General features: G+C 34.7%; 3 protein-coding genes across 6 annotated transcripts; 1 reads left to right on the top strand and 2 right to left on the bottom strand.

The window, feature by feature from the left end:
• Positions 1 to 732: 732 nt before the first annotated feature.
• On the bottom strand, positions 733 to 1478 carry LOC103317386. The gene is made up of 3 exons (XM_031925515.1): positions 1428 to 1478; positions 1043 to 1364; positions 733 to 948 (listed from the first exon to the last, which is right to left on the bottom strand). Exons 1-3 carry the CDS (start codon positions 1476 to 1478, stop codon positions 830 to 832), a joined length of 492 nt encoding a protein of 163 aa, XP_031781375.1. The 3' UTR covers positions 733 to 829.
• A 4206-nt stretch (positions 1479 to 5684) lies between these two features.
• LOC116416553 (signal transducer and activator of transcription C-like) lies at positions 5685 to 12998 on the bottom strand. Of its 3 annotated transcripts, none has more exons than XM_031925427.1 (12): positions 12191 to 12998; positions 11858 to 11977; positions 9292 to 9393; positions 8954 to 9202; positions 8717 to 8836; positions 8329 to 8565; positions 8110 to 8253; positions 7922 to 8032; positions 6784 to 7176; positions 6478 to 6701; positions 6236 to 6398; positions 5685 to 6151 (listed from the first exon to the last, which is right to left on the bottom strand). In XM_031925427.1, exons 3-12 carry the CDS (start codon positions 9350 to 9352, stop codon positions 5985 to 5987), a joined length of 1869 nt encoding a protein of 622 aa, XP_031781287.1. In that variant the 5' UTR covers positions 9353 to 9393; positions 11858 to 11977; positions 12191 to 12998; the 3' UTR covers positions 5685 to 5984. The 3 variants fall into 3 exon arrangements, with proteins under 3 accessions (XP_031781287.1, XP_031781286.1, XP_031781288.1); XM_031925426.1 differs by having other exon boundaries at positions 8954 to 9205; positions 12191 to 12997; XM_031925428.1 differs by lacking the exon at positions 8110 to 8253 and having other exon boundaries at positions 8954 to 9205; positions 12191 to 12997.
• A 583-nt stretch (positions 12999 to 13581) lies between these two features.
• On the top strand, positions 13582 to 15024 carry LOC103316969. Of its 2 annotated transcripts, XM_031925430.2 has the most exons (4): positions 13582 to 13732; positions 13797 to 14169; positions 14246 to 14356; positions 14440 to 15024. In XM_031925430.2, the coding sequence occupies exons 2-3, from the start codon at positions 13811 to 13813 to the stop codon at positions 14328 to 14330; spliced, it is 444 nt and encodes a 147-aa protein (XP_031781290.1). In that variant the 5' UTR covers positions 13582 to 13732; positions 13797 to 13810; the 3' UTR covers positions 14331 to 14356; positions 14440 to 15024. The 2 variants fall into 2 exon arrangements, with proteins under 2 accessions (XP_031781290.1, XP_031781289.1); XM_031925429.1 differs by having other exon boundaries at positions 13722 to 14169.
• Positions 15025 to 16924: the final 1900 nt, after the last annotated feature.

Below are 16924 nucleotides of genomic sequence, written 5' to 3'. Positions count from 1 at the left end.
CAGAATCTTGATCACCTTCTCCTTTACCTTTTTCGCTTTTAGAGGCTGTATCAATACTACCATCGTCTGAATCTTTATCTTCCTCACCTTCAATCAAAGTCTCTTCATCACTAAGCTGATACGGTGGATCTCGTTTGTCGTCTTCAGGCGTAGTACCATCTTCAGGGTTACCGTAAGCTTTGAAATAAAAAATAAAACAATATTTGAATTGGTTTAAAAATAAATAAAGCAACATGATATGATATAAACACTCCTGATTGATAGAAGTACCTGGCTTATTATTTATTATTGTTTCTTCATGATTCGTATGAGGAGATTGCACAACTATCGGAATATCCTCAATCAATGGCAAATTGCATACTTCACCCGCTACCATGTTTCCATTTACAGTCAGAAATTTCTCAATAGGGACGAAGGATCCACTGTCTGCAACGGTTAAATGCAAATAAAAAATATATATTTAACTTTTCGTCATCAAATTATCGTTTGAATAAAATATTATATACCATTGAGTTGGTGAGTTACTAGTTGTCCAGTAGTAGTAAATTCTAAACTTTTCGACGTAGAAAGTGGATATGAATCAGGCTCGTGGAGAGTCCGATTTGTTATTTTTTTGTTACTAACAGTCTCAGTAATATTTTCTGATGTATCTGCAAAAATAAATAGTTTAGGACTCAATTATTAACTTGTATAAAAAAGTAAGAATAAAAACATGCGAACATACTGTCTGGTGATTGCATGGATTTATTACCGCTTAATAAGGCTCCACTAACAATTGTTGACGGACATGCTCTTTGTTTCCTAGGAATTGTTGTTATTGGACTAACGCTTATCGTGGAATTTTGACGCAACTGGTTGATGTGGGTGATGTGGGTGCTGTCACAAAACTTTGGTTTAAATCAATCATCTGCTGTTTGTTATTTCCATTAGCGCTGTTTTGAGTATTCCCTATAACAATATAAGCAAGTGTGTAAGCATGAATGAAACAACTATTATATAAGATGAATTTTCTAATGAAATTATGAAAACAAGTTGTTATTACCCATAAGAATGTTAGCCAAGTGATCAGCATATTGTTCATCATGATTTTTTGATGCACAAATACTTTTTCGAAACGATGTTGTAATTAAAGGAGGTGCTGTACTATTGTCCGTAGGTAGCGTTGGCTGTGTCTGATTTGCAGCATTTCTCAAGTTTTCTTTCAATGCATTTTGCGATAGACTCTTAATCTTTTTATGACTAATTAAAGAGAGCTGATTTTGCGGGAATGATACTCCTGTGGGAACTTGATTTCCTGATGAATCTATATAAAAAGCGTTTAATTGCTGTTTTTCTGTATTGTCCCTCTGTCTAGCTGCTCGTTTCTGAAAAAATACAAAGTATTTATTAGTTTATCAGTATTATAATTATCAATAAAAGATACTTACAACTTTTTTTCCAATATCATTGTTTTCGGATATTCTTCTTTTGCCGGACATTTCTAAAACAATATTTTAATATAAGTGCAGAATAATTTCAGAATTTTAATAAAATCTTAAATATTGTCATTAAGAAGAAATTATTAAGAGCCAACGCTAATAAGGACTTAATTCTTGCTGTGAATAAGAGGAAAAATATAATAGAAACCATTTGAAAATAATCTAAAACCATTTTTCTTAATACTACTGATAGGCTAGACTTGAAGATTTGCAGATAATTGATTCGTTTTACAGGTGCCTAATAAAGTTGAGTCGATAGGATAATTTTCTATTGAATTCAAGTTTTGATTGATGACTCGATGAGCTTTTAGAAAGAGGCAGTCCATCATTGTTAAGTACAAGAGAAATCACTTTGGGGATCTTACTTTGGTCAAGCGTTCTAAATTGCTCTATTAAACCCTTTAGTAATCCATAGTGTGCATAGCTACCGGTACCCATACTAGAAAAAATATGTGTCTTTGGAGTACCTTTTAATGTTCTCGCATCAAGAGGTAATTCATGATGGCCGACTTTTTTAAACCATGCAGGAATCTAGTTAAAGCTCTATCTCTAATATTAAATAAAACTGACTAATCCCGTAAAAAATCTTTCAAATTAAACGATTCGTTACAATTAATAGCATTTAAATTATTTTCAAGGCAGTCAAAAGATTCAAGGTTATTATTGCTGCTAGAATCATAAACTCTACTGTTATAACTCACTGTGCTACTGACATCATTATTTTGCAAATTTAAAATACCTGATTCGGCATCTAAACTCTCAAAACTGGATTGGCTTTCTTCTTCTACATTTAAAATAAAAGAATTATTTTCAGTTTCATTTATATTTGGAGTATATATTGAGGAGACATTCGATTCATTCGATAAAACATTGTTTGCGTGTCTATTATTTAATATATCATGCAAAGTATTCTCATAAATCTTATCAAGACGTCTAACCTTTTGCTTTTTACTAAGCTCGCATAGTCTTTTCTCTCTGACATTGTTAAAAAATGTATCTACCTATTTATATAGAATCCAAAAATAATATTTAAACAAAATTTTCACCTGTTAGTCTTGATATTGAGAAAAATGGGGATGGTCTCAGATGGTGAAGCTTGTACTGTAAGGCACTTTCGCGCCGTTGCGAGCCCGCGCTGAGCGGCACGGGCGCGAGCGCTCGAGTTCCCCCTCTCCGCGGCGGCTTCGGCGCTGCATCGCGCGCGTGGTTAAAAGGAGCGGCAGCTCGCGCGGAGTGAGACTCGCTCTCCGGAGACCGAACGGTCTGGACGGCAGCGAACCCGGGCACGCTCTCAGAGTCTGGAAGGCCGATAAGCCCCGGACTCACTTCGTACGCTAACGAGTCTGGAAGGCCGATAGTCCCCGGACTCACCTCGTGCGCTAACGAGTCTGGAAGGCTTTAGCCCCGGACTTCGTTACCAAGAGACGCATCTGGCGGCCTATAGCCCCGGATACGAACCCAACAACCTCGAGCTCGCCAACTTACGACACGTTTAGGCCCTACGAATTTCAATAAAAAAAACTTTGAAAACGACGAAAACTATCTTTATTTAGGGAGCCTTCCAAGGATCCTCTTCCAGAAGGCCGCCATCAATCCCTTCACCACGAATAATCGGCAATCGGCTATCGCGGCGTATCGAGTCGGTTACCCTGGCGAACTCGCTTCCCGAAGAAATTACTCGACGGCGTAAGGAACCGAAGCTGGAGGGCCTCTCAAGGTCGCAGAGAGAAATTCCCGGCTTCGATAACTCGCGGCATATTCTAGATAATTCGAACACAATTCGGTTGAGCGAAAGTTCCCGAATCGTGCTCGAACCGCGCATCTAGCCGCCGCAAAAGTAAGGCCTCTCTCTGAGGTCCGCGCTTCGGGAATAAAGATGAGGCCAAACTCGAGTCGTTATCAGTTTTCGGCAAACAGTCATGCCTGTCAGAACACGGAAGCCCCAACATCGCTCAGAGGTGCAGCACTTTAAGCGGAATCATCGTAGGACGAGACAGCAACGTAGACGGGCGCGTGCGGAGATTACCCGTGATCGCACACTCGTCTTCGTGCCCGTAACATCACCCGACGCAGCCCACGAAGACTCGCCTACCGTACAAGTCCGCAGCAAGGTCGTGGTGGTAGATCCCGTCAAGGCCTCGCCTTCGGTCGAGCTACCACCCGAAATTATTGGTTTGAGGTGCCAAGGCCAACATCTCCGCTACCGACGCCTGAGGAAGTCTTTAAGACGATCCCGGACGTCAACACGGGGTGCATAACCTTGTGCGCTTTCCTCGACGGGGACGAATCTGAGGAGCCAGAGCCGATAGGGATAACGCGTACGCAAACCCGGCCCAATATCATCGTGCCTCCCGGTCGAGCACCTTTAGCGGAGACACCTCGAATTGCTCGTTTTAAAAAGCCGCGATCAAACAACACGCCGCAGAGGGACCCTCGTATCATCAAGCAGGCCAAGAGGAGGGTGCTCCTTGTTTCCCCGGGCACTAAACTAAAAATCATCCAGGCGCACGAGTTGCCTGCGCCCCCAATAAAGAGAAAGCGCTAAAACTACCCTTCGATTAAAACAATCAGCCCTTTTCAGGGCCACCAACAAATAACGTAGAAAAACTTCTCGTTTTTTCCTCCTACCGACCGTCTAACCCGTATCAATGGTAGTTGCTAAATCTTCCTGACACTCGATACCCCTCATCTACAGGTGTCCTAATGATGATCGCTGCATCTTTGTAGTCCACTCGATTGGATATAATTAATATATACTCTTACGCAGAGTATTTTGTTGCTGGGATGATGATTGCACACAGTCGACAATCTCGGACAAACTCTGCTGAAATTTATTATTGATAATTATTATTTACAGCTTTAGGAGTGACATCTTTCAACGTGTAAATTAGAATTGTATAAATATTCATGAATTCTATAATATATTATACTGCATACAGATTTTGAGGTTAGCTAGCTCTGATTATAAACATGTTGAATAATATTTTATGATTTTACGTACAGTTGAGATTAATCAGACTTACTTTTTTATTGAAAAACACCTACGACTCCGATTTTTGTTGATTATCCTCGTTGAAGCTCATTTATTGCAGAATCTTATAATTGACGATGCACTCACTGGAAACTTGCGGGAAGCAAATGGCAAATCCGCGCGAAAAATCTATGCATCTATATCTCTATATCAAAACATCTTGAGGCGCACTTTTTTCTTATTAAGTGACATTGCAATTTTATTTTTTTAAGTACACTAGCAGAACGCTTTTTGGTCTCATTCTAAAGTTATCTTCCTCAGACGTTCTTAAAGATATCGTTTTCTAGTACTGGTGAAGTGAGGTTATTAAAGTCATCGATTTGATAGCTTTACGAGGACTGAGCAGATAACTTTGAAGACGTCGTCAAGAAAGTTGACTTTCATAGGCGCTCAGACATCATGTTTGTAAATAATTTAGCAGCTCTATTGAAGTTATCAAATTGATAACTTTCAGGCGACTTAATAGACAATTTTTCTGGGAAACATTTACAGTGGAGGCTAAAATTAATCCGAATATCTAATTGATAACTTGTCGACAACTTTTGCAGCTAACTTCAAAGAGATAAAATTCGGAGATCTCTGAAAGTCCGCCAGTGTTTATTGGGTTTATCAAGGGGCGCGGTAGCGCCCCCGATGGCAAGTATAAGTACTAGAGTACTATACGCGCTGCCGGGCATACGCAACCTCCCAATAAACAATAAGTTCTCTAAAAGCGCACTTAAAGATGACTTTCTCTGGGTAAACAGACATCTTTAAGAAATTCTAATAGGAATCATTTAAGATGGCTTATAGGTTGCGGAGTGTCCAGCCGAAAGTCATCTTTATGCAAACCCAAAGATATTTTTAAGATATTGATATTTTAGCTTATTTCTCTATAAAAGTAAACTTTAAGTCGTCATAAAGACTACTGTAAAAGAAATATATTCTACGATGTTCTTTTCGAAAGAGAGCTTAAAGTCAACTTTTAGATATCCTTAAAGATATCGTTAAGCTGGCTTCTTGGGACTAGGATTTCAATTTGATATATTTGTAAAAAGTTTCATAAAACTGGAACCAAAAATAGAATTAATGTTATCACATTAATTGATAACATTAATTCTATCATCGGTTTACCAGTTTCATGAAACTTTTTACAAATATATATCAATATATCTACATATAGAAAACTATTTTAATTAAAAAAATTAAACATGAATATTTATTTTTTAGTTTCATTGGTAAGGCACATTTGTACGTAGATCATTGATCACTGTCACAGACAGCCATAATGTTATCACATCAAGTTACAAAAATTAAATTTATACGAAAGTAATCGAAAATAATAGTACTAACTTATTAAAATAAGTTTTACAAAAGAAGTAGCATGCATCTACATTTAAAGCAGATACATTATAATATTTGGTAATCTATAAATACTGCATCAGGCAAATATCATTAAATAAATAAACAATATTTTAATAGTTATGACAATGGAGTCATAAGACACGATTAAATAAATTTCTCTCGTTATTATTTTCTAACTGAGCTTGTCTCCTGGCTTGTTGTTCTTTGTATCTTTTGCGATCTCCAGTCTTTTGCAACCATTTTTGCATGCGTTTTATTATCTGGTCTTCAGGAGCGTTGAGCTTATCCTTAATTACTCCTATAAAAAGAAAAAGTGCAACATTATACATAAACGTATTTTAATATTCAAAATTTAAAACTAATAAGTAAACTAATTACTCACTTATTATAATTTTTGGAAAATTATAATGGCTAAGGACGCTTTTATTGGTTTTTTGGATCAACCAAGTACAATTTTCTGCTAAATTGTCAGTCATGATTTCTTCTAGAATGGCAGGAACCAGCTTTTTAAAATCTGTTCCATCAATTGAACTAATCTTTTGCTCCTGAAACGTAAAATACATCATTTTAAAATTAAGAATTGTACACATAGATGCTAAAAAGTAAACATGCAAATTTAATTACAAATTGTATTCTTGTTTGTCGATGGGCTGGATCAACTAAATGCTGGTCAAACTCTAACAAAGCGTTTCTGTCATCGATTGGAAGCATTTGAAGTCTATCGAAAACTGGTTCTTCTATTCTAAAATTACCATTATTACGTCCGATGTCCTGATGTCCAATATCAGCTCTTGACCGCAGATATTCGATTCCCTCCAGTACATGTAGCAAAATCATACGACAAGGAGCTATAATATTGAATAATATTTTAATAAATATTGAATGAATATATAATTGTTAATACAATTTTAGCACGGAGTTCTTACTTACCACAACATACATGTTGTTCATGATGCAGCTGTTCAAGTTGTAATAGGCGATCGTGATTTCGTCTACGTTGCCTATTCGGTTCTTGTTGGCGATTATCATCATTATCAGCAACTTGGTCCCTGTGTGGTGATTGATGTGCAGCAGTTTCTTGCTGTTGCTGTATAGCCTCTTGTTCATGCAGTTCTGGATCCTGCTCATCTTGCTCTTGTGCGTTATTTTGCTGCACATTATTTTCTGTATGCACAATTTCCTCCGCTGGTTCCTCCTGTTCCTGATATTCATCTTCATGTTGCTCCAGGTCTTCATCTTGAACACTTCCACCTCCTTGCTCTAGATCTGAGGCGGCGTCTTCACCTTCTTTAGGTTTAGGCACTATGAAAGCAGGATACTTTTCTGAAATAATAAATAACAAATTAAAATATTTTGTGAGCAATTTTTAAAGCAACACAATTTATAGCAAGAATTTGAAAAACAAAATTAAATGATTCGCAAGAAATAAAAGAAATGAGTAACAAAAAAAAAAAATAAATAAAAAGCTGAAGGCCCTTCAGCTACAATTGCACAAGCGCTTGTAGACCACTATTCCAAACATTTTAAATACATTGGTGAGTGAGCCCATGCCAAAACTGCATTTAAATACCAAAGTGGAAATAGCAACAGAATTAAGAATCTCTGGAAAAGATTAGTGCAAGAGAGGAAAACAACATTTTGAAAGACGTGTGACATTTACATGACCTAGCTGCAAATCCTTGGAACTACCAACTCTATAGTGCGCTGCTGGCGATGGCCAATATCCCATCTGCAAGGCAATCAAAACCAACATGCAGAACTTCACTCAGAAAGGTCTCCCGCTGCTCTGCTCCCTTATTATCTGCGACCAACTGTACGCGATTGACCGCCCTGCTCTCCTCGCGCCAGTGAACCGCTATTGATGTCCAAAGATATCCCTATATTTAAACAAATTCTGCCGAACAGAAGCAGACGAGATGTCGGTCAGTCGTCACCTGTTTTCTATTTTGTAGCACCAGCGCACCAAGATCTGTCTTGAGCCGATGACGCGAACAAAGGCGGATGATGACTCTCAGCTCTCGTTGCTTCCCTCATAATTAAAAATGCATAACAAAAAATAAGTATATACCCAAGAAATCGTCTTCATCTCCATCTAGAAGTCCTGGTTCGACTGCGCTGAGCTCTCCATCATCTAGATTTTCTACGAAAATCGGTACTTTTTCAATATCAATAGGTTTTCCTGCAATACACCAAATTAAAAATTAGTGATTTTTTTCTTCAACATTTAAGTTTATATATGATTAATGAAATACATACCTATATCATTAGATGAATACAAATCGTCTTGTACGAAATTAGTCGGAGCAGGGACCACTGGTAGCGCATTCGTTTGATTTTGATTTGAAATAGTAGTAGTTACTGCAGAAGCTGGCTTACTCTTTTTTGTTACACTAGATTTTCCTAAAATACACCAAATTAAAGATTAGTTTTCTTTCTTCAAATGTTCAGTTTATATATGATTAATAAAATACATACCTGTATTATAAGGCGTATGCAAGTCTTCTTGCACAAAAGTAGTCGGAGGAGGGACCACTGGTAGCGCGTTTGTTGCGTTCGATAAAATATTATTCGTCACTGTAGAAACTGGCTTGCTGTTTCTTGGCACACTTTTTTTTGGACATAATGGTAGTACTTTTTGATTCGATGTATCATATCCACCATCCTTGGCTATGAATCCACTTGTCAATAACTGCATTGAGTTAGAATAAATTTCTATAAAAAAAATTAAAATACATGTAAGTTGAATAGAGATGAAAAATGAAGAAAGAACGAATATATTTTAAAAACACATCAGTGTGCAATAACGTAATAAATAAAAATTAGAGGAGCTACATAAAAAATTAGAATAAAAGATGACCCGTACTTTTTACATAGTGTATACTGGTAGGTTGCTTTCCTGAGAAAGAGTGAGATGCGGTTAATGGGCTTTCTGTAACTGGGTTTGATTCACTTGAACCTTGATTTTTCAAATTGTCAATGAAAGCTGAAATTATAAAATATATTGTAAGATACATTTTAGATTAATTATAATAAGTAATAAAAGACAAACATAGTAGTAATACGCCCAAAATAAGAGCTAGATAAAGCAAATTATTCATACTTTGTACAGAATTTCCATTGGCTTGCTGCTCTCCTAAGGAAAAGTGAGATTCAATTGATGGGGTGCCAGTATGTGGGTTTAATCCACCTGATCCTTGGTTTCCTGAATTATGTGATCTTGGCACTTGTTGAGAATTCTGAGTAATCGACTGTTGCGCATATTTTGCCTTTTTATTTGTCAGCTGAGTCATGTTTTCTTTGTTGATAGATTCCTGTTTCTGGGTGGATGGGTTACCATGACGCTTACTTCCTGCTGAAAAGAGAATACAAGATGAGAATAAATTTATTTTTCAATTAAAAATATTACACATTATTATAAGTCCAAAGAATAAATCTTACTTAAAATATTTGGTTTTGAGCGAGCACAAGACCCATAAGTTCTCTGTTGTTTCCTCTCCATCACATATATTCAGTGACGTTAGAACTGATGATAAAATTGTTCTGAAACATATATTATAAATAAAGTGTAGTTCAAAATGTTAAAATATTGAAAAAAATAACAAAATTTCTAGATTTAAGTCAATAGAGTGTAGCTGGTAATGAAAAAAGAGCTAGATCAAATAAATCAATCTTTGAAATAATGATTTTTAATAACAGAGATATAAACAAAATTAAAAGGGCCAAACTACTTTGAATTATAAAAATATTATATATAAATTAATACAAATATTATATTTAACATCTGGAATGTAGTATAGGAAAAATGTAAAAATATCCACGACACAAAATCCTAAAACCTTTTTTGCATATATTTTCAATGGGCCATACTTGAAGTTCGGATGACAAAGTTTTTGTTTTACAAATTCCAAGCATACGAGAGTCCACAGGATAATTTTCAATACTAATACAATCAATATATTTATACCCACAAATAACTGGTGTTCCATTAAAATAGCATATGTGTTTAATAAGAACAATACTTTTATCCTTAAGATAACAACAATTATCTGGCAATGAATTTGTCAAAATAAAGTTACGGAATTCTATGCTCTTATGTGGTCGAGTACATCCTATAGGTAACTCTTGAGCAATACTTTTTTTCAAAACAAAGAAACCTTCGGGGATTAAACGCTTCACAGTGCAAAGATGAGACCTTTCGTTAAGCCTGTTCATGATTTGAGATAAAACATTCGATCCTTTTCTGACTAATTTTTTAATCAATTGCAAATGATTTTCAAATCGTAACACATCATCAGGAAGATGAATCAAATTATGCACATTGTAAATTATATGATGCTGTCCATAAATATTTTTCATAGAATCAACATAATGAATTAATAAATCCTTCGCATATGAATTATTTATAAAGCATTGATCAGGATCATATAATATACGCAGTGCACAATTCAACATATTAAAATGAAGCATTAGATTATCAGGTATATTATCTTGAAAAACAACTGGCCCTGTATACAAAACAGCTGTTCGCAGTTCAGTAGCTTTAAATCTATTTAATTCAATAAAACTTCTAGGTTTTCGAACAAAATCACTAGGTATCCAACATTTAAAGGAGACGTGTAATTTATTAATAGCGTCTAATCTACGAAGAGCATCAGAACCAGCATTGCCATAAAACTCCAAAAACATTTTTAAATGCTTTTTTCATACACCCTCATCTAGCAAGTGCATAGGATCAAGAGGGACTTGATTGGTCACACTAATCCCTATACCTTCTAAAGGAGACAATAATTTTTTATACTTTTCAGAAACACCCTCTCTAAATTCATCATCAGTCCTTAAAGGCGAATCAGTTTCTAAAAATACGCGTCTATGAAGGATAGTTTGACCTAACTGCTTGCATCGACCACACCTAGAATTATGAGGAGGAAAGCATAAAATATAATTCCTAGCAACAGTATCCGCTGCGAACAATCTAATAAAAACTTTAAACTTCTTGTTATTGAAAATGAAACCGACATTATTCAACTCTAAATACTCAGCAATTGTAGGCTCTAAGTATGCATTAGCATTTCCTGGTTTTCCATAACCTGCATAAATTCCAACAACAAAAGGATTGCAATTATATCCTGGACAATTAACAATTTTAGCGAGAATTGGCCATGTTTGGCTAGAAGAGCTTTTCGCAAGAGGTAGACCATCAACATTAATATGTACATTAATAGTGTCAGGTATTTTTTTTTCATCTATCCATTTTAACTGATTAATCAACCCCTTCTCTAAACCATAATGACAATATTCCCCCGAGTCGAGAGGATCAGCTACAATCTTTTTTTGAGTATGCAAAAGAGTTCTAGCGTCACTTGGAAGATCACTATGACCACTTTTTTGTAAAGCTTTTAGTAAACTTGTAAGACAGTTTTGTCGAACTTGAAATGTGACAGCCCAGTTACTTAAAAAATCTCTCAAATTAAATTCATGATTTAAATTGTCACAATTCATATCAATAGCAGAGTTCTCATTATCACAAGATTCAGATTCACTATCAACATTATCCTCTGAATCATACGAGTCATTGGACAATGAAGAAACACTGCTAAATCTATCAAAATCAAAATCTACGCTGTCATCTCCAAATAAAGCGTCTTCCAAGTTTACTAAATCATAATCATTGCTATTGGCATTACTAATGTTGCTATTGACGTTAAAATCAGTGCTTCTACTTTCAAATGACAAATTATATTGAGAGTCAGCATCATGATCAGATAATGTGCGAATCACATTTTGATTCGACTGACAATCAGAATAGTTTGAGGTTCCTCATTAGATTTATAATTCTGCTTTAAAGTAGTCTTATCAATATTGATCAAATGTTGTAAACTATTTTGAAAAGATTTAGAAAGACGTCGCTTCTGCTGTCTAGCAGACAGTTCGTCAAAAGGTTTTCTACTTGACATTCTCAAACAGTTTCCTGGTCTAAATCATTAATAAAAAATGTTGAATTCACCTTTGTAAATTGTTGAAAAATGTAGAGTTCGAAACACCTTCAGCCAAGCCTTGAGCCGCGTACTGGACTCCACAAAATGCACTGATCAATAGAAATGCAGCTGTTAGCATTCAACGATATCTGTAACACATAATTGATAACACTTAGTTTTTACACTTTTGTAGACATAATAATCATTACATAAACACAAAATGAAATTGAAATAAATCAATCCCCAGTACCACTGAGGTTTAGAGGTTAGAACAAATCTTTTACAAGTTTTAGGATAAGCACTGACATTATATACGCAACTATATACTAATCAAAGCATATTGATAATATTTTGATACTTACATACGTATAATAATTGTAAAAACTGTTTATTCCGCCATGCAAAACGCCGTGTTATTTCACAATGCACTAACGCACTCTTCACAAGCCGATGGAATTTCGAAGTATACACATTAAGAACTCTTACAGTCCGCATTTTAAGATTTCTTGGAAAAAGTCGTTGAAGGTGTAGCGATATTCCAAAAGTTGCCAAAAAGAAAACTCGCGGAAAAATAACCTCAAAAGAGTAGCAGACAGGGCGACCGCTGAGAGAGCGCGCCTGGAGCGCGCTCCGAAACTCCGAAAGTCATCTTTTTTCATATCAGTTTGGACAACTTTTAGAAAACTATGCATGCGTTTCAAATTGTCATACACAACTTTATCTAAAAGATATCTAATATGATTACTTTAAAGCAATCTTTAAGCGCTCTCATATAGGATATTTCTGAAACTTTTTTCTAAAAAATAAGTCTTAAAGGAAATGTCAAAAAGATGTCTGAAAGTGATCTTTAATGAACACTATTTTAATTTGTCAATACTTATCTCTGAAAAAGTCGTCAAGTCGACAACTTTAAGAAATCCTAAAAGAATTCTTAAAAAAGTAATTCATAAGATATCTAAAAAGTGTTTGTTGACCCTTTTCTATGGCCTAAAAGCTATCAATTTGATAGCTTTTAGAAAATCTTAAAGACGTCTTCCGAAAGATAGGTAATAAGCAATTTCAAATTTCAGTAAGTTGTCTAAAAGGCATCTTTTTGATGTCTTTTAGAAATTCTTAAAGAGCTCTCGAGAAAGATAAGTATTCAGATGTCTAAAAGTCCGCCAGTGTTTATTGGGCTTATATTCTTTGAAGTGGAGTTTTCTAACCTCTACAAAATATTCAGACATTCATATCTTATTGAAATACGTTGTTTTATCAGGCGAATCAATGTTACTATCAAAGATATTAAAATTACTTTTATTCAAAAAAAGTTTCGTAAAAAATGAACGATCCGTTATCATTCTATAGCTGACCAAAATTTTGTGTTGTGTTTTTCTTTTCAATTTTTTGTTCATCTCCCAACTCCCGTTTTTAGGCTGCATTTACATGGAGTCTGGCGTTTTCAAGTTTGCCAGATTAAGCTCGGAGGTGGGAATGTTTTAAAAGTCGTTCATTTTTTACAGACAGTTTAGAACAGACAATTTATAACAGGGAAAGATTGCAGTTCGAGAAATATAATACTTGATGTGTAGAATTAATAAAAAAAATAAGTAACGTAAATGATAATGTAAGTATGAGTTATGTTTACTGTCACATAACCTCAATTTTTTGTTGATTAAAACAAGCTTGAATAATGTATGAAGAAAAAAATAATAAAACTGTATAAATATCGAAAATTATTATTTTAATTGCATGAAATAACCTAATTTATGCAAAATTTCATTTATTGTAGCAACTATTTACATGCAGAGAGTGTGGGGCTATTGTGGACGTGAATCAGAATTTGTGGGACCATGACTGTTTCTCTGAGATAGATGATGTCGACTATTCCATTGTTTCTAATGAAAATAATGAACTGTTTGCTGGTGGGTTATGTAATGTCTTTCTAAATTGCACAATAAGCTAGCTTGTAATATTATTTCTTTTAAGCATTGAAAAGTGATATGCAGCCAGTGGAATTATCAAATACTAGTGTTTCAAAACAAGGCACAATTGACGAATCAATAATACTGGCTGTAGAAAAAAGGCCTGCATTATATGATACGAAAAATGTGTCAGCAAAAGACCAAAATTGCCTCAAGAAGACTACTCTTTGGATACAAGTAGCCAAAGAACTAAATCTAGATTTGACTGAAGTAAAACAACGTTGGGAATATTTAAGAAACAGATACATCAAGACTATAAGTAAAGTTTTAGCTTACAAACCCAGTGGATCTGCAGCAAAACCTCAAAATGATCCGAATGATTCTTTCAAGTTTCACTACTGCATGCATTTCTTGAATGACTCAACAGATCCAGTACGGTGAGCAAACATATTACGCTTTTATATCTTACACATAAGAATTGCATGCATCTAATAGATTCTAATTTTTGTTAAGCCCTACTACATCTTTGCAAGAAGTAGAAAAATCTTCTCCAACACCAAAAATAAAAAACAAATCAGGATCAAGAGGTCGACTATGATTTTTATAAAAAAAAAACAACCAAACGTATGCATTTTATTCGCAGTGTTAAGAATTATACTAAAAGACATGAAATATAAATATAAAATATAAATATAAATATGTTACAGGTGCTAAGAAAAATGACCATGAAGATTTTGGTAATAAATTACTGGATATACTGAAAGAAAACAAGCCCTTGGATGGAGTTGACGGGTTTTTGATTCAAGTTGGAGGAGAATACCTCAGAGTGAGCGATTGCCAGTTCAAATAGAAATTTTGGGATTCTTACATAAGAAGGACAAGCAATTTAATGAAGATGATTACATTTTTTTTAGAATATTTAAACGCATTATTGTTGCCAAAGTTCAAAGTATTTAAATACTTTAGTTTAAGCAAAATTAGATTAAGCTTATTTTGACCGTCAGGTACTTAAGTACGGAGAAAAACTGTTTAGTGACTTAAATGATAGGCTGTGATTACTTAATCAGATTAAGAAAGCTATTTTTTGTTCAAAATAAAAAAGTTTTTGTTTGAGATTAAAAAGTTTTTTGTTTGAGATTAAAAATGTTGTATAGTTAAACAAAACGTTATCTGATACAGTCATGAAACTAGTTATAAGATAGTTCATCGTTCTAAATGTATGCACTATTATAACTGCTATAATTATGTTTGTAACCCGCTGATGACATACACAAATAAAATGTAATTTATAATTTTGTATTATTTCAGAAATCTTTTATTTATTGTTAAGATTTTTACAACTAATGTTATCTCGAAATACAATGGAAAATATTCCATTGTATTTCGAGATAACATTAGTTGTAAAAATCATATAATAATATGAGATAAACTTTGCTTGTTTGAACAGAGAGTTTGTGTCTGAGATCATTCCGTATATTCTAGTACAACACGTGCAGTCTTTCTTTAATTCTCTCTTTTTCAATTGCATTTTTTTTTATTATAGAATGTTTATTTTGTTTTATTCTGTCCTTGAAGTCAAAATACCTAAACAACATAAAATATACTTTTTAAGCATATGATTTTAGTAAACATATCACAATAATTACTCGACCAAAGAAAGTTTAAATATTACCTTTATCTTAATTTTAAAAATCACAATTCATTGCCTTATCCCATTGAAATGGTACCGCTCCTTCATTTATAAAATAGTCTGCAAAATTGTCTCTCATGGCAGCAACAGTGCGCAACGTCGCAACATATGGGAACTTCAAAGGAGCTGCTTGTGGTATTCGTAATTCACTATTTTTTAAGCTTTGTCCACTTTCACTATAGTTCAATACTCCTCCATAACTCTGACGTCCAGCTGATCCAAGCTCTACCATGATAATTTTTGATAAGCATCAGCATACGCTTGTAATTGCAGACTATGATGACCCTTGTAATTATAGAAAAATGATCCACTGTGTGGTGGTGCCTAATAAAATCAGTTTAGAATTACAAATTTTGTTTAGTACAAATAAATAATATACAATATTAGTTGTTTACCTCTATGTTTACAAGTTTGCTGTCCACGCATCCTAGACAATGTAGAAAGTTCCACTCCTCATTAAAGTAATGAGAAATCTTTTTCCACGTGTCTTCATTGAATTGATTATCAAAAACTAAAGGTTTTAAAGCATTCCAAATCTCTCTCTAGGTTTCTTCTATAATATATGTAATAGCATTATAACTGACTCTCCTGTCGCCAAGTATCTCAAAGTCAATTGCAATTGTACTTCAGAAGATATGGGAGAATGAACCGCATGCTGCTTTAAAATTCTTCGACCAACTAGTGATAGAAGTTTGTCGAACAGTTTTAGTGGCATCCTTAAGAAATCGGTGTAACTTGCTTTATCTTGCATCCTCAATGTGTTCACCAAATTGTCACTTGCTCCTTGTGAAAGTCTATTTAACTCAGTGAAAATTTCAGATACCCATATCCGCTTCTGTTTTTTCTGATTGTGTCTTATCAATTCAAGATAAATTAGCAAACACTTTGTAATTTTAGTAATTAAGGACTGCTGCCACTGTAACCTGTTTTTCTCTTTTTTTTTCAGCAACAGCAATATAACCTGTTTAAGGTTAGGAGCTGTCATCATAGACTTCATCTTGCAAGCAACTAGTGTGTACTTAATACTCGGGCGCTCGTATTTTCTGTCTCTTTCAGACACACGCAACCTTATGTATTTCGAAACGGTTTTGAACTGGGCGCCCGAGTTTCGAAATACGCACAAAGTTTAAAAGTTGGCGCATTGAGCTTAATCTGGCAAACTTGAGAACGTCAGACTCCATGTAAATTCAGCCTTATCCTCGAAACTTCCATGGCGCGAAAAATCAAATCGAATTAGAAATAAAAAAAAAAAATATATATATATATATATATATATATATATATATATATAATAAAAAGACGCATTCGGTGTATAGTATTTATTAAAATGAGTCCAGCTTTGCTACTCGGGGGTTTTGGGGGTCGCTCAACACGAATGTAGTGACGCAAAGGGCCTCCCAGGTACCTGGTGCACAGGATCGGTCGTATTAACGTCGTCTCCTAGAGTTTCGCGGGAAATTAATAACATAATTTGCCGAAACTCGTTACTCGGGGGTTTTTGA

Source organism: Nasonia vitripennis, assembly GCF_009193385.2.
Source record: "Nasonia vitripennis strain AsymCx chromosome 2 unlocalized genomic scaffold, Nvit_psr_1.1 chr2_random0010, whole genome shotgun sequence".
Taxonomy (NCBI): domain Eukaryota; kingdom Metazoa; phylum Arthropoda; class Insecta; order Hymenoptera; family Pteromalidae; genus Nasonia; species Nasonia vitripennis.
The sequence above is the reverse complement of the archived record's forward strand: the minus strand, read 5'-3'. Positions and strand labels throughout refer to the sequence as shown.